This window comes from Heptranchias perlo, unplaced genomic scaffold, assembly GCF_035084215.1.
Source record: "Heptranchias perlo isolate sHepPer1 unplaced genomic scaffold, sHepPer1.hap1 HAP1_SCAFFOLD_163, whole genome shotgun sequence".
NCBI classification, from domain to species: domain Eukaryota; kingdom Metazoa; phylum Chordata; class Chondrichthyes; order Hexanchiformes; family Hexanchidae; genus Heptranchias; species Heptranchias perlo.
In genome coordinates this window covers 150001-173752 of record NW_027138892.1, presented here as the reverse complement: position 1 = coordinate 173752, position 23752 = coordinate 150001, and the positions used below count along the sequence as shown (strand labels likewise).

The 23752-nt window shown below is 46.6% G+C and overlaps 1 protein-coding gene, 1 long non-coding RNA gene and 1 pseudogene across 2 annotated transcripts in view; 2 read left to right on the top strand and 1 right to left on the bottom strand.

The window, feature by feature from the left end:
- Positions 1–3126: 3126 nt before the first annotated feature.
- LOC137309383 (uncharacterized) overlaps positions 3127–23752 on the bottom strand; it is a 39450-nt gene continuing 18824 nt past the window's right edge. Inside the window, exon 3 of the long non-coding RNA XR_010959828.1 lies at positions 3127–3365. This is a non-coding gene — a long non-coding RNA (uncharacterized lncRNA). The remainder of the gene's footprint in view (positions 3366–23752) is intronic.
- Positions 3814–7621, top strand: LOC137309356 (probable G-protein coupled receptor 139). The gene is made up of 3 exons (XM_067977608.1): positions 3814–3853; positions 5781–6671; positions 7416–7621. The coding sequence occupies exons 1-3, from the start codon at positions 3814–3816 to the stop codon at positions 7619–7621; spliced, it is 1137 nt and encodes a 378-aa protein (XP_067833709.1).
- Positions 13205–13376, top strand: LOC137309394 (U2 spliceosomal RNA; annotated as a pseudogene).

Below are 23752 nucleotides of genomic sequence, written 5' to 3'. Positions count from 1 at the left end.
GGGGGGGAAGAGAAAAAAAAAAGTTATCTGTTTTTAATACAACTGGCCATTCTTTGTCTCTCTCTCTGTCTCTTTTTTTCCCCGGGATGAGGGGGCGGACATATGAGGAGAGGTTGAGTAGATTGGGACTCTACTCATTGGAGCTCAGAAGAATGAGAGGCGATCTTATTGAAACATATAAGATTGTGAAGGGGCTTGATCGGGTGGATGCGGTAGGGATGTTCCCAAGGATGGGTGAAACTAGAACGAGGGGGCACAATCTTAGCATCAGGGGCTGCTCTTTCAAAACTGAGATGAGGAGAAACTTCTTCACTCAGAGGGTAGTAGGTCTGTGGAATTTGCTGCCCCAGGAAGCTGTGGAAGCTACATCATTAAATAAATTTAAAACAGAAATAGAGAGTTTCCTAGAAGTAAAGGGAATTAGGGGTTATGGGGAGCAGACAGGAAATTGGATATGAATTCAGATTTGAGGTTAGGATCAGATCAGCCATGATCTTATTGAATGGCGGAGCAGGCTCGAGGGGCCGATTGGCCTACTCCTGCTCCTATTTCTTATGTTCTTATGTTCTTATGTCTTTGTAATCTGACCGCTTGCGTATTCAGTGGTCTTGGGTGTAATGTTCCCCTGTCTGAACACCATCCATGCAGAGGTGTGATAACAGGCAGTTGGAAAGATTATCTGTAATCGCCAGGCATTGTTCTGTTACTATACATGCGGAGCTTTTATGGAAACCTTCACACACCTGACGAAGGAGGAAAGCTCCGAAAGCTTGTGATTTTCAATTAAAACTGTTGGACTATAACCTGGTGTTGTAAGATTCCTTACATTTGTCCACCCCAGTCCATCACCGGCATCTCCACATCATATATTCTTTCAGTTCTGGTATCATACTTGTGAATCTTTTTTGCATCCTCTCCAATGCCTCTATATCCTTTCTATAATATGGAGACCAGAACTGTGACCAGTACTCCATGTGTTCTATAAGCGTTTAACATAACTTCTCAGCTTTTGAATTCTTTCCCTCTAGAGATGAACCCCAGTGCTTGATTTGCCTTTTTATGGCCTTATTAATCTGCGTCACTACTTTTAGTCATTTGTGTATCTGTACCCCTAGACCATTTGGTCCTCCATCCAATTTGGACTTTTATTATCCAAGTAGTGTGAGGCCTCCTTATTCTTCCTACTGGTAGATGCCAGTGTTGTCGATGTAGTGGAACAGCTTGGCTGGTTCTGCAACACGTTTTCAGCTGGGATGTTGTTGGGGCACATAGTTTTACTGTGTCCAGTGCGTTCATCCGTGACTTGATATCTTGTTGAGTGAATCGAATTGGCTGAAGACTGGCATTTGTGATGGTGGGGACCTCAGGAGGAGGCTGAGAAGGATCATCCCTTTGGTGCTTCTTGCTGAAGATGGCTGCGAACACTTCAGCCTTGTCTTTTGCACTCACATACTGCGCTCCACCACCTTTGAGGATGGGGATGTTCAGGGAGCCTCTGCGTCCCGTTAATTTCTTAATTCTCCGCCACCATTTTTGACTGGATATGGCAGGACTGCAGAATTTGGATCAGATACGTTGGTTATGGGATCATTTAGCTCTGTCTATCGCCTACTGATTCCGCTGTTTAGCATGTAGTCCTGTGTTGAAGCTTCACCAGGTTGACATCTCATTTTCAGCTACACCTGATGCTGATCCAGAGATGCACTTCTACACTACTCATTGAACCAGGGTTGGCTTGATGGTGATGGAGGAGTGAGAGATATGCCGGGACATGAGGTTACGGATTGTGGTGGATTAAAATTCTGCTGCTGCCAATGGCAAAACAGTGCCTCGTGAATGCCCAGTTATGAGCTGCTAGATCTGTTCTTAATCTTTCCTATTTAGCAAGTTGAGAATGTCACATGACACGATGGAGGGCTTCCTCGTTGGGACCTGGTCTCCACAAGGACTGTGCGGTGGTCACTCCCACCAATACTGTCATGAACAGATGCATTGGTGACAGGTGGATTGGTGAGGACGGTGTCAAGTAGATTGTTACCTTATGTTGTTTCTGTCACTAACTGTCACAAGCCCAGTCTAGTAGCTATATCCTTCAGGATTCTGCCAGCTCTGTCAATGGTGGTTTTACTGAGCCACTTTTGTTGACTGACATTGAAATCCCCACCCAAAGTATATTCTGTGCTTCCTCCAAGTGGTGTTCAACATGGAGGAGAACTGATTCATCAGTTGAGGCGAGGTGATAGGTGATAGTCAGCAAGAGGTTTTCTTGCCCATGTTTGACCTGAGGCCTTGAGACTTCATGTGGTCCAGACTCAATGTTGAAGAATTCCAGGGTCACTCGCACCACACTGTATATCCACTTCTGGTGGGTCAGACCTGCCGGTGGGAGAGGATGTACCCAAGGATGATGATGGGACTTTTGCTGATAGCTTTGATTCTGTAAGATTGACTAGAATGTGGGACTGCTGTCCCAACTTTGGCGCCAGTCCCCAGATGTTGGAAGAGTTTTCATGGTCGACTGGGCTGGGTGTGCCTTTGTCATGTCCGAATTCGATGCTTGGGAGGCAGCCAAGTGGTCCGTCCGATTTTATTCTTCTCAGCCTTCTTTTGTAGCGGTTTGATTCAACTGAGTGTCTTGCTTGGCCATTTCAGAGGGCAGTTCATCATCACGTATAGGCCAGACCGGTAAGCACGGCAGGTTTCCTGCCCTAAACGACAATAGTGAACCACTTAGGATAACCTGACAGCTTCGTAGTCACTTTTTGTTCCAGGTTAATTTTGTTTTTTTCCATTTAAACTGAATTACAATTCACAAACTCGCTGCTTTAACTTCGTTACCTGACATTGAAGTCCGCATACCTCTTTACAGCATCGAAATTAATCGTCTCCACAGAGAAATGCATGTGCCTGCAATTGCGGAGACAGAAGCAGTTTATTACCCTATTCTCGCAGCAATTGGGTTACCTGGTAGGTCATTATCAGCACGTATGGTGTAAGTTACAGAACATTGAACTATTTCAACGCTGAGTCTGGTAAACATGGAATGTTATTTTGCAAAGTTTTGTGATACAGCGAAAACTTTCATTCTTATCCCATTGGTCAATGCACTGAGTAACTCACCCTCGCTCTGTGCTGAACTGTCGAGTCTGGGGTCTAAATGTGTCCTTGGTGCTCCCTGGCCAGGCAGGGGTAAAACAGGCAGGGCGCACAGTCCTGAGTGTAATCCACTGCCTCCTGGTGAAAGCGCGCCTGTTGTGGAGATCGGGTGAGGAAGGACCGGGTGAGATTGTCGTGTTTCCCGAGGACCGATCGCCTGGGGTTCCGGAGAGCAGATTGCGGCTGTGTATCCCGGCATGAGTCAGTGTCTTCAGGATAGAAGGACAGGGAACAAACGGAATACGCATCAGATAAATAAAACATGTGACAGAAACTGTCCTCCTGAGTTGAAGGTACAATCTTGTATTCCCATCAAATGTTCCTCTCAGATCGTAATTATATTCCTGCAATGACTTTACAGGATTTTTATGCATTTGATGTTTAAAGTATTGTCAGGGCTCGTTGAAAAAAGGTGACTGTAGGAATAAACGGATCATTCTCAGGTTAGCAGGCTGTAACTTGTAGGGTGTCACAAGGATCAGTGCTTGGGCCACAGCTATTTTCAATCTATATGAATGACTTAGATAAGGGACCGAGTGTAATGTATCCAAGTTTGCTGTCGATACAAAGCTCGGTGGGAAAGTAAGCTGTGAGGAGGACACAAAGAGTGAGCAAAGGGAGATGGATAGGTTAAGTGAGTGGGCAAGAAGGTGGCAGATGGAGTATAATGTGGGGAAATGTGAGGTTATTCACTTTGGTAGGAAGAATAGAAAAACAGATTTTTTTTTAAATGATAAAAAACTATTAAATGTAGATGTTCGGAGGGATTTGTGTGTCCTTGTACACAAAACACAGAAAGTTAACATGCAGTTACAGCAAGCAATTGGGAAGGCAAATGGAATGTTGGTCTTTATTGCAAGGGGTTGGAGTTCAAGAGTAAGGAAGTCTTGCTGCAATTGTGCAGGGCTTTGGTGAGACCACACCTGGATACTGTGTACAGTTTTGGTCTCCTTACCGAAGGAAGGATATACTTGTCTTCGAGGGGATGCAATGAAGAAAAGAAAGAAAGTCTTGCATTTACCTAACGCCTTTCCCGACCTGCCAAAGCGCTTTACAACCAATAAAGTACTTTTGAAGTGTGGTTGCTGTTGTAATGTAGGAAACACAGCAGCTAATTTGCTCATAGCACAGTCCCACAAATAGCCATGTGATAATCACCAAATGATTTGATTTTTTAGTGATGTTGGTTGAAAGGCAGTATCTACTGACAGAGCAACACCCTCAGTCTGACACTGGAAGATCGGCCGAGATTGTTGGTGCAACTTTCGTGGAGTGGGGCTTTGAACCCACCACCATTTGACTCAGAGGCGAGAGTGCTACCAACTGAATTACAGCTTATAAATAGAAGGTTCGCTCGATTAATTCCTGGGATGAGAGGGTTGTGAGGAGCGATTGAGTAGAATGGACCTATAATCTCTGGAGTTTGGGAGATTGAGAAGTGATCTCATTGAAATATGTAAGATTCTGGGAGGGCTTGACAGGGTCGAGGCTGAGAGGCTGTTTCCCCAGGCTGAAGAGTCTAGAACTAGAGAGCATTGTCTCAGGATAAGGAGTCAGATATTTAAGACTGAGATGAGGAGGAATTTCTTCACTCCAAGGGTTGTGAATCTTTGGAATTCTCTACCCCAGTAGGCTGTGGATGCTGAGTCATTGAATATATTCAAAACTGAGATCGATAGATTTTTAGATTCCAAGAAAATGAACCGGGCGGGAAAGTGGAGTTGAGGTCGAAGATCAGCCATGATCTTATTGAATGTCGGAGCAGGATCGAGGGGCTGGATGGCCTACTCCTGCTTCTATTGCTTATGTTCTTCTGTACTTTTGTACTAATGACTGCATGCTGCTGCCCATGTATGTTATTGTGGAGAGTGGGGGAAACCAGACTTGGCATTAGTTCGAGAGGGGTTTAGCTGGAGAACATGAATGAGAGTTGGTGGTGATTTGTTCTTACATAGTGCGGCTTCTGGGATCCATCTCTTAGAATCATAGAGTAGTTACAGCACAGAGGAGGCCATTCAGCCCATCAAGCCGGTGCCGGCTCTTTGTAAGAGCAATCCAGTTAGTCCCATTTCCCCGCAGCCCTGCAATTTTCTTTCCTTTCAAGTATTTATCCAATTCCTTTTTGAAAGAATTGTGCACATATATCCCCAGATCTCTCCGTTCCTGCACCACCTTTAGAATTGTACCATTTAGCTTATATTTCCTCTCCTTATGCTTCCTGTCAAAATGTATCACTTCGCAATTCTCTGCATTAAATTTCATCTGCCATGTCCCGCCCATTCCACCTGCCTGTCTGCCTAATTTACGGGAAATTATCTTGTCGCATTTGCTTTCAAATTTGTTGACGTTCTGTCCCGTGGACCTCCCAGTGTCGGAATCGACTGAATAAACTTAATCTCAAGGGTCACAAGTGAGGACTCAGCTGTCGGGTGAGGGATCCCGGGGCCACCGTCACCCGAAAGGAACCTCCCAGAATGAGCTGCCCCTTCGGAACAGGAGGCAGAAGCCAAGGGGCAAAACCAATAAATAAACACAATCATAGCCCATGTACATCGGTTAAACTGAGAGCTCATTGATCAGCCCGGTTAGTGATTTCACTGTTTCTGTCTCTCTCTTTCTCTCAGTGAACTTGCTGGCGATTGTGATCCTGTCCCGTGGAAAGTGCGGCCTCTCCAAATGTATCACTCGCTACCTGGTGGCCATGGCGACGGCGGATCTCCTGGTGATTGTCTGTAATGTGATCTTATATCGGATTGCTCATCTTTATTGGGGGGACACTTTCCTGTTCTACACTCGTGTTTGCAGATTCATTCTCTTCCTGGCTCCGACTGCCACAGACAGTTCTGTTTGGTTAACGGTCGCTTTTACCTTTGATCGTTTTGTAGCCATTAGTTGTCAGAAGCTGAAAACAAAATATTGCACCGAGAAAACTTCACTTGTGATTATCGTGACTTTGAGCGCGCTGTTCGGTTTAAAGAACATTCCCCGGCCCTTCGTGTATGTTCCGTATCCGTATGTAACAATTAACAATATACCGTGGGGTTGCCTTGTATCATCACAGTTTTATATTCTACCCACATGGATCGCATTTTCTTGGATTGAACAGCTGTTAACCCCGTTGCTTCCATTCTGTTTGATTTTATTGTTTAATGCTCTCACCGTCAGACGCATTTTAGTGGCCAGTCGGGCCCGAAGGAGCCTCCGGGACCTCAGCAATGGTGAGAATGACAAGGACCCTGAGATGAAGAACCGCAGAAGGTCCATCGTTTTACTTTTTGCCATATCCGGCAGTTTTATCCTGCTCTGGATGACAACGGTCGTATATTTTTTATATTATCGAATTTCAGGTGTCTTTCACCGCCGATCTTTGTTTAACCCTTTTGCAACCTTCGAACAAGCGGGAATTCTGCTTCAGCTTCTGAGTTCCTGCACGAACACGGCCATTTACACAGTGACCCAGAGTAAGTTCAGAGAGGAGCTGCTCAATGTGATTAAATATCCGTTTACTCTAATTGGTAAATTGGTCAAATGAGGAAAACGGCTGAAGTGAAGCTGGAACTGACTTCCCAACATCACAACTCAATTCCAGATCACAATTATCACCTCAATTTACCAAAGGGACTCAGCATCAGGGCCATCGATATCTCCTTTCAACACATTTCTTCTCAAAAGTTAGATCAAAATTTAATTTTACAGCAGCCGACAAAAAATGAGCAAAAGCAACAGACAGTAACATTATCAAAACATGTTCCTGTATTCAGATCATTTTTTAAACACATCCTCAGGGAGTCTGACCCGAAATGTAATTGTCCGGAGGAAGGGCTGTGAATTAGCGACTGGATATTAGTTTCCACCGGACCGGACTAATAATCGAGCCCCGCCTACAGCATCTGTGGGGTTAATTCTCTCTTTTAACTATTTCTGGGCCCCCTTAAAACATTCCTGGAACTCCGTGTCTGATATTTTAACAGCTGTTGGTCCTCAATAGTCTGGGAATCACTGATGGTTTTTTTTTCTGCCTTCTCCCGGATTCAGGAGGCAGGCAAGGGCTGTCGTTTTGCTCTGCTCAGACCTCCACTCAGCTCGGTTCTGAAGTGTTTACTGGAAGTGCAGTCAGAATGACGCTTGATTTTTTTTGAGTTTTTTTGTGTTTTTTGGCCCCCCTTTTACAAGAAGCGGGGTTTAGGGTGTGTTCATGTGCAGAAAAACCAAACAACCCAAAATAAGTGTCAAATTTAAATTTTATTATTTCGGTCCAGGATGCACTCCAGCCCCTGCGGTGCCCCCCGGTCGCGGAAAGCCCCAAGCGAACCGGCAGACACCGCGTGCTCCATCTCCAGGGCCACCCAGGCGCGGAGAAATCTGGGGAAGCCGACAGTTGGAGCGACTGCCCCCACGGGCCCCGTCTAACCTGGACCTGTGGATGGCCACCTTGGACAGGCCCACGAGGAGATCCTCCGACTGATCCGCCCTCCTCCTCACCCGGTGGCCAAAGATGAGGAGCGTGGGACTGAAACGCAGCCAGAAGTTGTGGAGCAGCCCCTTTAAATAGTGGAACAGGGGCTGCAACCTCTCACACTCCTTGTCGACATGAAACACGGAAGCATCCAGGCGCAGAAGGTCTGTTGATGTTTCAAAACAGGCGTGAAGTCTTTTTTTTAAAAATCAGGCCAATGACTCAGTTAGAATAGTTGATGGAGGAATTTCACAGGAGTAGATGAAGTTTCCGTCACTCAGAAGGGATTAACAGAGAGTAAAGCCGGGTTAGCTGGAGGCACTGCCGCAGAAGGGGAACCGAGGAATGAGTGAATGCACAGAAGGCCAGTGTTGGAGGATCAAAGAGTGTGGGACATGGAGATGGAGGCGTTTGCAGAGGTAGGACAGGCAAACCTTGGAGGGACTGATAGGGAATGTGTTGAGGGTCAGGAAACCAATGGAAGTCAATGAGATCTGATCAGTGGAGCAATGGGAGGGCGGGGTATGGGGATCGGCAGGGAGGTGATCGAAGGGGAGGAGTCCAGAGATAATGCTCAAAGGAAGAGACGTTGACAAAGCAGGAAGGGGTGAGGCCAATGTGTGTTTGGAAGAAATCCACGGCAACACCACAGAGGTTAGGGGGAGAAGGTGAATTGTACAGACAGGCAGTGAGGATTCAGAAAGTACCTTGTATGACAGTGTTACCACTCATCAGACAAGTTTCAGTCAGAAAGAGTGAAAGGGGAAAACGCCAAATACAGGGTCAGGGACGCACGGGGAGACGGGGTCAGGGTCAGGGACGCACGGGGAGACGGGGTCAGGGACGCACGGGGAGACGGGGTCAGGGACGCACGGGGAGACGGGGTCAGGGACGCACGGGGAGACGGGGTCAGGGACATAGATTTTAAAAAAAAATAAACATGGCTCAAGTTAGCTCAGTTCCTGTAGACAGCAAGTTGTACAAAGGGCGTTATCACTGATATATGAATAACCCTCTTTGTAACTAAGTGACAAATTTCAGGAGTTTGTTGGATCCCTTTTGTACAATGTGTGACTTTGCCAGTAAGGGGTTGGACTGTGTAAGAAATCTCCATGTGCTGTGTTAATAAAACTCTGGTCCTGGTGTCACTGGGGATCTGCTCTCTCTTTACTGTAAGAAATTTCCATTAAATGAATAATCTGTGAATCTAAATAGCTGAGATCATCTTAAAGAATGGCTGACCTGCAGCATGAACACAGCTGTCCGTGAGCCTGTCTCTCTGTCTCCCACCTTCCCGTTCGAGTCTCTATCTCTCTCTCTGACACGGTCTGCATCTGTCTTCATCCCTCTCTATCTCCCATTGCCTATCTCACTATTCCTGCTGCCCTGCTTATTTGCCTCCAACTCCTTGCACACTAGTGTATCTCTCTTCCTCCCTGTCCCTTTCACTCGATCCGCACCCCTCCCGACCTTGCTCCCCATCTCCCATTCTCTCCCAACCGAGTTCTCACCTCTGAGTCCACCTCACTGTTTCCCTACCCCTCACTCTCTCACTTCCTTTTCGTCCCTCTCTATCATCCCCATCAATCACTCTTTACCCGCTCTCTTCCCTCCCACTCTGTCCCTATCCACTTTCTCTCTGTGCCTGGCTCTGTTCTCTGCAATTTTGCTGACACGTTTTCTACACAATCCCCTCATTTTGCCCCGTTCCTGGATCTCTCTGTCTGCCGTCCACCCCTCTCTGTTTAAGTTGCTCCCTTTCTTTATCCACCCTCCCTCTCTCTGTATATTCCATTGCTCTGTCTCTCCACATCCCTCCCTCTCCCTACCCATCTCTCTCTATGTATTCCATTTCTCTGCCTTTAACTGCAGCTGCCACCTATTTGTTCACTCCACTCCATGGTTGATGTTCAGAGATTATGAGGGTGATTTTAAAACGGAGCCGGGAAAGGGGCGGGGGTCAATTTGAGGTCAGGAAACCCATTAGTACGGGTTTCCGTTACATCCTTAAGATTTTGACGGAAGGACATCTTTTATTTTTTTTGTTTCCCGTCTGACTGACCGGTTGATTGACAGGCTGGTCTCAATGGGACGGGAAACCAGCCAGGGAGAGGACGTCTTCAGGTAAGTCTTTGTTTGCATGGATTGGGGGCACGGGTGAGCACGGGGCATGGATGGGCATAGGTGGGCACGGGGGTCGCAAGTCATGTGGGATGGGATCGGGGGTCGTTGCAGGGGTCAGCGATCATTGAGGGGAATGTCGGGGGTCGGAGGGGGAGGATCGGGGTCAAGGGTCCGGGATTGGGGGAGGGGTGTCGGTGCAGGGAGGTTTGTTGGGCCTGGGGGAAGCACTCCTGCTCCTCAGGGCCCACAAGCTGTGCCTTTCTAGGCACCTGCCTGTTACTCTCGGGCCTTCTCACCTCCTTTCACGAGAAGTAAAACAGAAGGCCCAGGAATCCTGGCCACCCAGGGTGGAAATCGGGAATTAGTAAAAAATGGATGCCTGAAGCCTCCTTGAAAGGTTATGAGGCCCGACCCGCCCCCTGGGAGTGGGTTGGTTGACCGCCCCTGTGAAAACGGGAAATGGGCGGGTTGGAGGCGGGTCTGAAATGGTGACAATTTTCAATGCACCCCCACCCCCAACCCACCTGTTCTTTACTTTTAAAATTGAGCCCTATATTTTCAGGCTGGTGATACATCAACACAAGTTGCTCAGTTTCCATTAAACTTTGTGGACAGTCAGTTGCAATTGTACTCACAGGGCCTAGGTTCATTATTCACGAACTAAGCAAAGATATGCTCTGCATATTAGAAGATTAAATGAGTGAAGTTTTGTTCCTATTATTATTAATTCTAAGGAAGGTGATGCGGCCCCAACACCCCAATAGCACCGACATTTTCACCAGTTTGACACTGATTCACTTTTAACACCAGCCATGCTGCAGCCTATCTGACATTGAATGTCCGGCACAGAAATAGGCCATTCCCCACAACAGGTCCATGCCGGTGTTTATGCTCCACACAAGCCCCCTCCCTCCCTCCCTGCTTCATCGAACCCTATCAGCATATTCTTCTATTCTTCTCTCCCTCATCTGCTGATCTAGCTTCTCCTTAAATGCATCTCTGCTATTCGCCTCAACTACTCCTTGTGGCAGCGAGTTCCACATTCGAATCACTCTCTGGGTAAATAGGTTTCTCCTGAATTCCCTATTGGATTTATTAGTGACTATCTTATATTTATGGCCCCTAGTTCTGGTCTCCCCCGCAAGTGGAAATATCTTCTCCATGACTCCTCTATCAAACCCTCTCATAATCTTAAAGATCTCCATCAGGTCACCTCTCAGTCTTCTCTTTTCTGGAGAAAACAGCCCCAGCCTGTTCAATCTTTCCTGTTAAGTATAACCTCTCGGTTTTGGTATCATCCTCGTAAATCTTTTTTTCACCTACTCGATAGAGTGCCTCTATATTCTTTTTATAATATGGAGACCAGAACTGTTCACAGTACTCCAAGTGTGGTCTAACCAAGGTTCTGTATAAGTTTAACATAACTTCTCTGCTTTTCAATTCTATTCCTCTGGAAATGAACCCCAGTGTTGGTTTGCTTTTTTCATGGCCTTATTAACCTGTGTCATTACTTTTAGTGATTTGTGTATCTGTACCCCGAGACGCCTCTGCTCCTTTACCCCATTATTGAAGCAGTGGCCCACTTATTCTTCCCATCATAATTTAAAACCTCACACTTATCTATATTGAGATTCATTTGCCAGTTACACGCCCATTGTGCAAATTTATTTATATCTTCCTGTATTGTGTCGCACTCCTCCTCAGTATTAACTATACCCCCCAGTTTGGTGTTGTCTGCAAATTTTGAAATTATACTTCCAATTCCCAAGTCCAAATCGTTTATATAAATGGTGAAGAACAGTGGTCCCAGCACCAATCCCTGTGATTCACCACTCAGACCTTTTGCCAGTCTGAGTAACGACCTTTAACACTTACTCTGTTTTCTGTTTTGTACCCAGCTTGCTATTAATTCTGCTCTTTGTCCTGACTCCACCTGCTCTGATCTTATCTGAGTGAAATCATTAATTAAATACAATTTTTGCAGTGGGCCCATTCCCAGTAAGTAATGGATTGATGCTGTCCAGACTCTTTAATTGGGATCCTTACAAGCAGCAGGTGAAACAGATTTACCTCCTGTCAGTGTTGGCTGTATTCAAACACAGGCATTGGAGGCTGAAATTACCAACATCAAGCCCACAGGAACCCACAGACACCTCCATAAGAACAGAAACGCGCACGGTAATAGTATAAAATACAACAAGAGAAATGGATTGTGTGTCACAACAAACTATTGGGGCACAGAAGTACGTGATGTGGATACAACATTAACAATCCTTCGTGTTCGATTGGAAGGAGTCCCCCATTGTGCAGCGATGAGGCTTTCTGCCAAAGTCATTTGGCAGAACACCTCATCGCCAGAGCTTTCAAACAAGCACCAAGACGTAGCTTAGCTGGTGGTGAGAAGGGCCCTTCCCGCCAGATCCTTCATGCACTCCCGACCTCTCAGTGCCACCGTGCGCTGTCCCCAAGGAAGTTGCGATGGGGACGAGACCGTCACCCATCTCCTCCTGGAATGTCCCTTTGCAAAGAAGATCTGGAGAGAGATGCAGTGGTATCTGTCCAGGTTCATACATACGAATTAAGAGCAGGAGTAGGCCATTCAGCCCCTCGAGCCTGCTCTGCCATTTGATAAGATCATGGCTGATCTGATTGTGACCACAACCCTACTTTCCCGTGTACCTACTATAACCTTTGACTCCCTTGTTAATCAGGAATCGATATAACTTAGCCATAAAAATATTCAATGACCCTGCCTCCGCTGCTCTCTGGAGAAGGGAGTTCCACAGACTCACGACCCTCTGAGAGAAAAATTTCTCCTCATCTCCGTCTTAAATGGGAGACCCCTTATTTTTAAACTGGTTCTCGTTTCTCCCACAAGGGAGCAGTTCAGTAACACATGATTCTGTGCTTTATGGGCTGTTACCAGGGCAGCACTCCGAGACAGATATCAACTGCTGCTGAAAGACCATCAACTCGGTGAAATACGCCTTTTGGTCTGCCCGAAATTTGCTGGTCTTCCAGCGCAAGGAGCTGTCCTCGACCGAGTGTTGCAGACTGGCACATTCCAAGGTCCAGGTCCACGTGCTCAGGGCTGCACTGAAGCTGGGTGCGGCCGCCGCAAAGGCTCTGTGGGGAAAGGCTATCGTTTCGAGCTCTCCCGCAATTGTGAACCGACGGGCTGCAATCAGGGAAAACCCACCTCGGGCAGAATGTAAAATACAAATTTATGTAATGAAATGTAATGTACCTGTAATGAATCTGTAATCAATAAGCTTATTGATTGTAATGCAATAAGGCACCCTAGAGTGTCATGAACTGTAATTATGAACAATGTGTAACTGTATTGTTGGAATCATAATGGAACTGTACTTTATGTATCTTGCAAAAAGTATATTCTGTATTGTGTATGTTTGAAATGTGATATGACAACTGTATTGTATGTATTGTTACAAATTTTATGAATAAAGTATATTTTTTGAGAAAAAAATCTGTTCTTATCAGTTTAATATCTGATACGTCCCCTATCTGGGGACCGTATATTAATTTGATTTTTGGAACAGGGAGATGGAATAGGGGCTTGCTCCGTCCACTCCACGCATCGACCCAGTATTGCAGTGTCTCTGGGAACGGTGCACCTCCCTGTGGGGAGATATTCTAAATGAAAAACAGGTTTTTCCAGTGTCTCTGTATGTATTATTACTGAGAATAAAGTTGATATTTTGTACTGAAAAAAAATGTGGAATAAATCCTCAATTAAAGCTGTGAAGATTAACTAGATAAATATTGAGGTGGAAATGATATTGAAGATTTCCAAACTGGACCTGAAACCTAAACTGACCAGAATTACAAAGTGACCCAGAACCCCAATCTCCTGTAGACACTTGCACGACAAGGCAAACATACAATGATACAATCCAAAACTGACACTGAAACATAACTTGACCTAAATCCCCAAACTAACTCTTAATCAGACGCTGAACCATTTCCCCAAACTGAAGCAGAACCAGAGCGAGTCACAAACCTAAACTTAACCAGAACCCAACAATGACTCTGAACAAAACAAGCAACAACTCTCAATCTGATCCTCAAACCTAAACAACACGGTGCCCAACACTGGAAGACCCTAAACTCACATACAAACCTCAAATAAACCAGGAACTGTAAAATGACCCAGAGACACAACCCTACCTGAACCCAAACTAAACTGAACAGAACATGAACGCCCAAACTTCTGAACAACCTCAACTTGATCTGGAACTTAAAAGTGCCCTGGAATCCTGAACAGACACAGAACTCTCTATGAACAAGAGTCCTTTGCCCTTCTTGAGACCCTCTGATCCAAAGTACTTTAGAGACCAAAAACACTAAGCTGCACAAAACCCTAAATCAGCTCACGAACCCCTGGTGACCCAGAAACTTAAACTGACCTGGAACCCCAAACTGATCCAGAATCCCAAAAGTGACAGGTACCCTAAACTGACCATCAACGGAATACAGAGTCAGAACCTTAAAATGACCCAGAATCTTACATTCAACATAACTACAAAGTAACCCACAATTCCAAACTCACATTAAGTCCCAAATTAATATGTAAATTGAAATGACTGGATACCCTAAACATCCCAAAACCCAGTGACCCAGAGCCCTAAATCGACATAAAACCCTAAACCTGTACAGAAACATAAACTGACCCAGACCCTCATACTGACACTTTCCGTGGCCTAAATTGTTACAGCTCCAAAGGAACTCGAGTCAATCCAAGAGCTCCGGTCCTCTGGATTTCCCTCTCAGAGTGGAAGAACGTTAAACTGTTCCAGAATCCTAAACCGACCTGGAACCCTGAACCAAAGCAAAACTGCAACCAACTCAGAATCACAGGCTGATCTAAACCCGAAACTGATCCATTATCCTAAACGGACTCAGAATATTAAAATACGGCAAACCCGAAACAGACCTGAAACACCAAGCAGACCTGGAAACCCGACCTGGCCCAGAACCCTAGCTGACTCCACTGGTTCACTTGTTAGTTCTGTAGTTTGTTTCAGGCTCTTCTGCTGTTTTTAAGATATGATGTAATGTTAGGGATCATTGAGATCAGTCTGTGAGGATCAGTCTTTGCCGGGGTCCTGTGGAATATTTTGCAGTGCTGGGTGTTTTTGGATGTGTGGAGAATGTTAGTCTTGAGGGTCCTGAGTAAATTGGAGCTCTTGTGGTCAGTTTGTGTGCAGTATGTTACAACCAGATACTGAGCCAGAAACTCAAAACAACACAGAATCTCAAATTGACCAAACTAACCCAGAATATAAAACTGAACTGGGACCCTGAACCAATCCCAATTCTAAAGTGACCAACTCATGTAAAATGAATTATAAACATAAGGAAAAGCCAAGAACCCAAATTTGTGTTGAAACTGAAAACAAGCCCAGAATCCAAGATTGAACCAAAGTCTTACACTGATTCATCAGCCTAAAAATATTCAATGCACGAAACATATCTCGAACCCAGAATGAACCCACATGACGAGGCTGACACCGAAGGCGGAGCGTCAGGGGTTTCTACAATCCCTCAGTGTTGGCATCAGTCTGGGCGTGTTGAATCATCAGAGATCGTTGTCTATGTTTGTTGTTCTGTGTCAGTTTGTGGGCGTTGTGGTTTGGGGTTTCTCTGCTCAGTTATCATTTTACAGGATGCAGAAGCCCAATGTGTGGTGCCATCGTTAGCTTTGGGTGTTTGATCAATGTGTGGATGTGTGGATGGTGAGGTAAGTGTGTGGGGGCTGGGTCAGTTTCTGGGTATTGTGTTTTTTTTGCAGATGATGTGATCGGTTTGGGGCGTATTGTGGACAGCTTTAGGATGCTGACTCATTTGGGGAGATGGGATAGTCAGTCATTGAACATTGCCTCAGTTATGGTCCCTGAACCCAGTTTGCAGTGCTATAGTCAGTTTCAGGGTGCTGTGGTCAGTTTCAGAGATACATGGTATTAGCTTGAGGTGCTGTATCAGTCTGAAGTGCTGGGCCAGTTAGAGGTACTGTACTACTTCAAGAGCTAGGTTAGGTTAAGGTGCTGGACTAACTTGAGGTGCTAGGTTAGCTTGAAGTGTTGGATTCGTTTGGAGGCTGTATTATTTTGAAGTATTAGGTTATTTAGAGGTTCAGGGCTGGTCTGAGGTACTGCCTTTTTTGAGGTGCTGTTTTTGCTTGAGGTATTAGATTATGTTGAGGTGCTGGATTACTTAGGGCAGCAGCTTTAGTTTGAGGTAATCTATTTGCTGCAAGTGCAGTTTTAGCTTAAGTTACTGGGTTAGTTGGAGGTGCTGTATTAGATTGAGCTGCTGGGATAGTTTAAGCTTTTGTAAATGTCTGAGGTTCTTGATCAGTATGTTTCCAGCCTAACGAGGAAGGAAGCAGTGCTGGATCTAGTTCTGGGGAATGAAGTGGGGCAAGTTTCAATGGGAGAGTGTTTTGGAAACAGTGATCACAATATGATTAGGTTTAGAGTAATTATGGAAAAGTACAAGGACAATGAAAGTTGAAGATACTTAACCGGAAGAGGGTTAATTTCAGTGAGTTGAAAAGGGATCTGGCCCTTATGGAATGGGAACAAAGATTAACAGGTAAAACAGTTAAAGAGCAAAGGGAGGCCTTCAAGGAGGAGATAGTTCAGGTACTTCATCTAAACCTATCAGCATATCCTTCTATTCTTTTCTATGTTTGACTCATTTATCAATTATCTCCCCTTTTCTATCATAAATGTCTTTACAACTTTTTTGATTTCTGCTTCTAATGTCTTATCCATCTTGTTAGTGTCAATATTGAGGCAAAGTAATGATTCCACATTTCTGCCGTTACCTGTGAGTTTACCTTGTGCATCCCTTAGTGGCCCTACCCCTATCATGATTTTCCTTTTGTTATTTATGTGTCTGTAGAATACTTTACTTTATAAAAAGTATTTTTTGATAATTTAATTTTGTAATTCCTCTTTGCCTTCCGAATAGTTTTTTTTTACTTATTTCCTAACCTCTTCGTATTCCCTTTTGTCATCCTTTTCTTCATTGTCCAGGTGCTGAGTGTATGCCTTTTTCTTTAGTTTCAATTCTGATCTTATCTCTTTATTCATCCATGGTATTTCATTATTAGTGTCAGTGTCCGCGGAACTGTTCGCAGAGTGTGTCAGGATCCACAGAATAGTAGTCGAGTGACAGACAATGTCCGCGGAACTGAACCCCGGCGGCCGCCGGGCTCGGCGGAACTGAACCCCGGCGGCCGCCGGGCTCGGCGGAACTGAACCCCGGCGGCCGCCGGGCTCGGCGGAACTGAACCCCGGCGGCCGCCGGGGTCGGCGGAACTGAACCCCGGCGGCCGCCGGGGTCGGCGGAACTGAACCCCGGCGGCCGCCGGGGTCGGCGGAACTGAACCCCGGCGGCCGCCGGGGTCGGCGGAACTGAACCCCGGCGGCCGCCGGGGTCGGCGGAACTGAACCCCGGCGGCCGCCGGGGTCGGCGGAACTGAACCCCGGCGGCCGCCGGGGTCGGCGGAACTGAACCCCAGCGGCCGCCGGGGTCGGCGGAACTGAACCCCAGCGGCCGCCGGGGTCGGCGGAACTGTACCCCAGCGGCCGCCGGGGTCGGCGGAACTGTACCCCAGCGGCCGCCGGGGTCGGCGGAACTGTACCCCAGCGGCCGCCGGGGTCGGCGGAACTGAACCCCAGCGGCCGCCAGGGTCCGCGGAACTGAACCCCAGCTGCCGCCAGGGTCCGCGGAACTGTACCCCAGCGGCCGTCAGGGTCCGCGGAACTGTACCCCAGTGAATGTAGGCGCCCATAGAACTGAATCAAGTGAGAGTAAGGGCCCATTGAACTGCACGCTCACCCTCAGGAGTAGATCATTCATTCCCGCGATTCTGTTCTGCCATTCATTTAGATCATGGCTAATCTGTATCTTAACTCTTTTTACCCATCTTGTCTTTCATGGGCAGCATTTTAGCACCCACTTTCGGGTGCGTTCCTGGCGGGAGGGCCCCGAAAATCGGGAAATCCCGGAGTGGGACCGGAGCCCGCCTCGAACCCGCGCACTTCCGGGTTCCCCAATGACGCGCCGGCGTGCTCGCGCAGCCCCCGCTGGTGGGAATCCCGCAGGCAATTATAGCCAGCGGGGTTCCACTTGAACGTATTTATTTTGCTTTTTCAGGTCATTAACTGACCTGATTCAGGGATTATGTGAGGAGGGGTGGGATTTTAAAGGAAACTGGGACTGTTTCCCACACTGGGGGAAACACTCCCAGTTCAAATGGACCTGTTGCAGCTGTCAGCCTGTGGCAGCTGCAAAGGTCCATTTGACAGGTTGCGGGGGGAGAGAGACCCTCACTCATTGCAGGAGGCCACTCTGTCACTTGGGACAAAGTTTGGCCTCCACCACCCTCCTCCTGACAACCAAAGTCACCAACTTGCACACTTACCCCGGGGTCCAGAGATATGTACCTACCTTGCGGACCCCCTCAGATGTACATGTTCCGGATGGGGGCCGCCGTAGCTGCAGTCATGACCTCCTCGGAGGGCGAACAGCATCACCAGCCTCGCCATCCACCTCTGACACGTGGAGCTCCACAACAGTGCACTGTGACACATCCACCTGTACAGCAGGAGGGAGGGCTACCGCAGAGAGAGATGCGTCGCAGAGGGCACTACCCTCGCCACAGGGTCCACAGACCGAGGCTCAGCTTCCTGGACCTCTCTGAGCAGCAGTGCACACGGAGGCTCAGAATCACTCGACATGTAGTCGTGGACATCTGCAGCCTCCTTCATGCCAAGCTGCTCCCGGCTGGCCCGAGCACCATCTTCTTACCTGTCGCTGTCAAAGTCACCATTGCCCTCAACAACTTCTCCTCCGCATCCTTCAAGGGTGCAACCGGGGACATCGCTGACGTCTCTCAGCCGTCTGCACAAAAGAGCCCTGCAAATACACCTACACCCACTCTGCAGTGACACAATGGGTGGCATCAGTTGTGGGTCTTCATAGTGATCCTCAGGAAAGGGCATTATTGCACAAACCAGACAAGATTCGCGAAGACATGGCAGCAGTGGTGCCAATATAATATGTGACGTGAGTTGCTCAGAAATTAAATATAAGTAACAACCGTGACAAACCCTCAAACACCCGTTTGCCTTACGCTGCCTACTGCACGTATGTGATGCATGCCCTGTGGCTGCAGCACAGGTAGTGGCAGGTTGAGTGAGGCTGACCGTGAAAGAGATGCACGAGAGGGTGAGTATGAGATAGAGCCATGATATTGTATGAGGATTGGGTTGAGTGGTAGTGGCGGGATGAGTACTGGCGAGGTGAGTAGGTGCAGGTAAGATGAGGATGAGGTTTGAGTGGGTCTGAGGGGTGATGTGACAGAGTAGTGTTGGCAGTGCAGAAGGAGGTGTGGGGTGGGGGCAGTGATGTGGCAGATGGAGTGTAGGGGAATGAATAAGTGTACTCACTTTGGCTGACCTACTGAGGTCATTGGAGCGCCTCCTGCACTGTATGCAGGTGGGCGATATGTTGATGGTGCTGGTGACCTCCTCTGCCACCTCGAGCCAGGCCTTCCTGGTGGCAGAGGCAGGCCGCTTCCTCCCGCCCGCCGGGAGTGGGGGGGAAGATCTCTGTCCTCCCCCTCCTCCTCACCCCATGTATTGACACCTGGAGTGAGGCATCATTAAACTGGGAGCAGCCTTCCCCCTGGGCTGCTCCATGCTGTAATTTTTTCTATTTGTTGCAGCATGTGTCAGTGGAGGACTGCCCCTTTAAATAGAGCACCTCCAGCTGACGGATCTGACTGTGCATGCGCAGTCCGCCCGACGCGCAGATCAGCAGTGGGGAACCCGGAAGACCAGGTAAGTGGATCCAATTATGCTCCAATCGTGCAGGGAGCTGACTGATTTCACCGGGCGCGTTACCCACGTGCCCGATAGCCCCCCCGCCGAGAACCCGCAGCCCTGGTAACACCGGGCCCAATGTATTCGGATTAGATGTCAATTATCTTCAATCTGTTTTTTTCTGGTTATAAACCCTCCTGTCAGTGGAAACAATTTCTCCTTATTTACTCAAAGGTCAGTTTATTTTTTAAACTTACCTCAGTTTGCCTTGCAGGCTTCTCGACAGGTTCCCCCTGCGGGGTGGCCTCCCTGCTCAGAAGTGGGTTAAATTTCAGGGGTTATGATGTGATCGAGGAGTCCAGCGGGAGACTCGTTAAAAGCCAAGATGAGTGGCGTTAAAACGGCCGATTGACGGGAATGGAGCGGGAAATGGAGCTGCTCCATTTTAACTGCTCCTGCGATCAGGGAGAGTTAAAATCACCCTGTTTCACATTGCATGATAGTCCACATGTGCCACTGGAGGGAAAGCTGTAACTGCAAGTTATTCTTGCAGGTGTTATGAATGAGTTCGGGGTCTATTAGTAACTATTCACCACATTACTAGTCAATGAAACAATGCATTACTTTGCTTTTAAGTCATACTCCATCTAAAACAAGGGTACGTTTTAATATCTGCGTCTGTCTCTCCCATGTCTGTCTGTCTGTCTCTCTCTCCCCGTCTGTCTCTCCCGTGTCTCCGTCTGTGTCTCCTGTCACTCACACATATATTGTGGGGAAAGGCCTGTCGCAATTAAGCCTCAGGCCCTCTCCATCCAAAATAATGCCATGGTATTTGCCACCTTTTCTGAGGGTGCCTCTGTGTATAAATGTGCCAAGGATCACATGCCAGGCACTGTACTTATGTGGCAAATCACCTGTTCTCATTATAATGGACACATTTCAGCTGGCAGAAAGGTACAGGGAGAAATATGTGTTGCTTAATCACCCCTCTGCACCAACAATGTTTCAGTGAGTGATGGGGAGATGGGCTGAGATTTATAAATAGACTTGCAGTTCATTCTCTCTCTCTCTCTCTCTGGTGTGTAACAGAAATGAGTCACAGTGACAGGAGCAGAAAACTGCTTGGATAGAGGATCTGACACAACACATTCAAGCTGGTGATGACTGGTGTGGCAGGATTGTAAATTTAAAGGGACATTACCATTTGGCTGGAGAGTTTTTAAGGGAAACGCGACTCCTCGAAGAGTTCACTTCAACCCGCCTGATACGTTGGCTGCGGTGGACAATTTTCTCCGGGTGGTCAATATATTTGCTGAATTGTAAACTATTCCACAGTGATTAACACTGAGCCTCAGTCATTTCTATATCTGAGGCCGTTTCTCCCCTTCTCTGGGTCTAAGACCTCCACCATTTCTGGTCTGAATCCAGCCACTGGAAGAGGGTGTAAGAGCAACCTGGGCAATTCTCCCTTGATCTCCCCCCACCACCTGTGGAGAGTCCCTGCCTCCCTGGCCCAGCCTTTGCTTGGTATCTTCCCCAGTGATAAGGTCGGGTTTAGAAACATGGCAGGTGGGTGAAAACCCGTATCTTACTGCTGGACCGGTCTTTTAAATTCAATTATAATTTTTATCCCTCAACCAACATCACTAAAACAGATGATCTGGTCATTATCACATTGCTGTTTGTGGGACCTTGCTGTGTGCAATGTACTGCCATGTTTTCTACAGTAAAGCAGCAACTACACTTCAAAAGTACTTAATTGGTGGAGGAACCACCGAGGGAACAGGTTATTTTAGATCTCGTATTGTGTAATGAGACAGGGTTAATTAGTAAACTTATAGTAAAGGATCCTCTGGAGGAGAGTGAACATAATATGATAGAATTTCATATTCAGTTTGAGAGTGATGTGGTTAAGTCCGAAACTAGGGTCTTAAATATAAATAAAGCCAATTATGTAGGTTTGAGGGGCGAGTTGGCTGAGGTAGATTGGGAAATTAGATTAAAAGATATAACAGTAGACAAACAATGGCAAATATTTAAAGAAATAATTCATAATTCTCAACTAATATACATTCCCTTGAGGAATAAAACTCCACGGGAAAAGTGGTACAATTGTGGCTAATTAGAGAATTTAAGGATAATATTAGATTAAAAGAAGAGGCTTACAATGTAGTCAAAAAGTGTAGTTAGCCTGAGGATTGGGAGGGTTTTAGAAATCAGCAAAGGATGACCAAAAATTCATAAAGAGGGAGAAAATTGAATCTGACAGGAAACCAACAAGAAATATAAAAACAGATTGCAAGAGCTCCCACAAGTATGTGAAAAGGAAGAGATGAGTGAAAATAATCGTGGGTCCCTTCGAGGCAGAGACAGAAGAAATTATAATGGGGAGTAAGGAAATGGCAGAGATGTTAAACAAATATTTGATATCTGTCTTCAAAGTAGAGGACACAAAAAACATACCGGAAACAGTGGGGAACCAAGGGCCTAATGAGAGTGAGGAACTTAAAGTAATTAATATTAGTAAAGAAAAAATACTGGAGAAATTAATGGGACTAAAAGCCGAGAAACCCCCTGGACCTGATGGCCGACATCCTCGGGTTTTAAAAGAGGTGACTGCAGAGATAGTGGATGCATTGGTTGTGATCTTCCAGAATTCCCCAGATTCTAGAATGGTCCCCGTGGATTGCAAGGCAGCAAATGTAACCCTGCCATTTAAGAAAGGAGTGAGAGAGAAAAGAGGGAACTGTAGGCTAGTTAGCTTGACATCAATAGTAGGGAAAATGCTAGAATGTATTATTAAGGACGTAGTAAAAGGGCACCTCGAAAATCAAAATATGATTAGGCAGAGTCATACTTTTTAATCTTCAAAGCGTAGAATCAAAGAAAGATTACAACACGGAAGGAGGCCATTCGGCCCATCTCGTCCACGCCGGCTCCATGCCAGAGCAATCCAGCTCCTCCCAATCCCCCGCCCAATCCCCATAGCCCTGAAATTTTTTTACTTTCGAGTACTTATCCAGTCTCCTTTTAAAGGCAATGATTGAATCTGCCTCCACCACCCCCTCAGGCAGCGCATTCCAGATCATAACCACTCGCTGTGTAAAAAAGTTTTACATCATATCACCTTCGGTTCTTTTGCCAATCACCTTAAGTCTAAGCCTCTGGTTCTTGACCCTTCCGCCAATGGGAACAGTTTCTCTCTCTCTACTCTGTCTTGACCCTTCATGATTTTGAACACCTCTATCAAATATCCTCTCAACCTTTTCTGTTCCAAAGAGAACAACCCGAGCCTCTCCAGTCTATCCATGTAAGAAAAGTCCATTATCCCTGGAATCATTCTAGTAAATCTCTTCTGCACCCTCTCTATGGCCTTCACATCTTTCCGAAAGTGCGGTGCCCAGAACTGCACACAATATTCCAGTTGTGGCCAAACCAGTGTTTGAAAAGGTTTATTATGATTTCCTTACTTTTGTACTCTATGCCTCTATTTATAAAGCCCAGGATCCCGACCACTTTTTTAACCGCTTTCTCAACCTGCCCTGCCACCTTCAACGATTTGTGCACACATACCCCCAGATTTCACAGTTCCTGTACCCCTTTTAGAATTGTGCCCTCTAGTTTCTATTGCCTCTCCACTTTCTTGCTACTGAAATATATCACTTCACATTTATCTGGTTTAAATTTCATCTGCCACGTGTCCGCCCATGCCATCAGCCTGTCTATATCCTCTTGAAGTCTATCACTATCCTCCTCACTGCACACTACCCTTCCAAGTCTCGTGTCATCTGCAAATTTGAAATTGTGCCCTGTACACCCAAGTCCAAGTCCTTAATATATATCAAGAAAAGCAGTGGTCCCAGCACCGACCCCTGGGGAACACCACTGTGCACCTCCCTCCAATCCGAAAAACAACCGATCACCACTACTCTCTGTTTCCTGTCACTTAGCCAATTCTGTATCCATGTTGTTATTGCCCCCTTTATTCCATGGGCCGCAACCTCGATGACAAGCCTACCATGTGGCACTTTATTAAATGCCTTTGGAACGTCCATATACACAAAGTCAACCGCATTGCCCTCATCTACCCTCTCTGTTACCTCATCAAAAAACTCTATCAAGTTAGTTAAACACGATTTGCCTTTAACAAATCCATGTT

Excerpts from the sequence above, each read along its gene's own strand:
- LOC137309356 (XM_067977608.1), top strand. The coding sequence starts at position 3,814 with ATGGAGTATAATGTGGGGAAATGTGAGGTTATTCACTTTG. Across the intron at positions 3,854-5,780 it reads ATGTGAGGTTATTCACTTTG|TGAACTTGCTGGCGATTGTG; the intron begins GTAGGAAGAATA and ends TCTTTCTCTCAG. Across the intron at positions 6,672-7,415 it reads ATATCCGTTTACTCTAATTG|GATGCACTCCAGCCCCTGCG; the intron begins GTAAATTGGTCA and ends ATTTCGGTCCAG.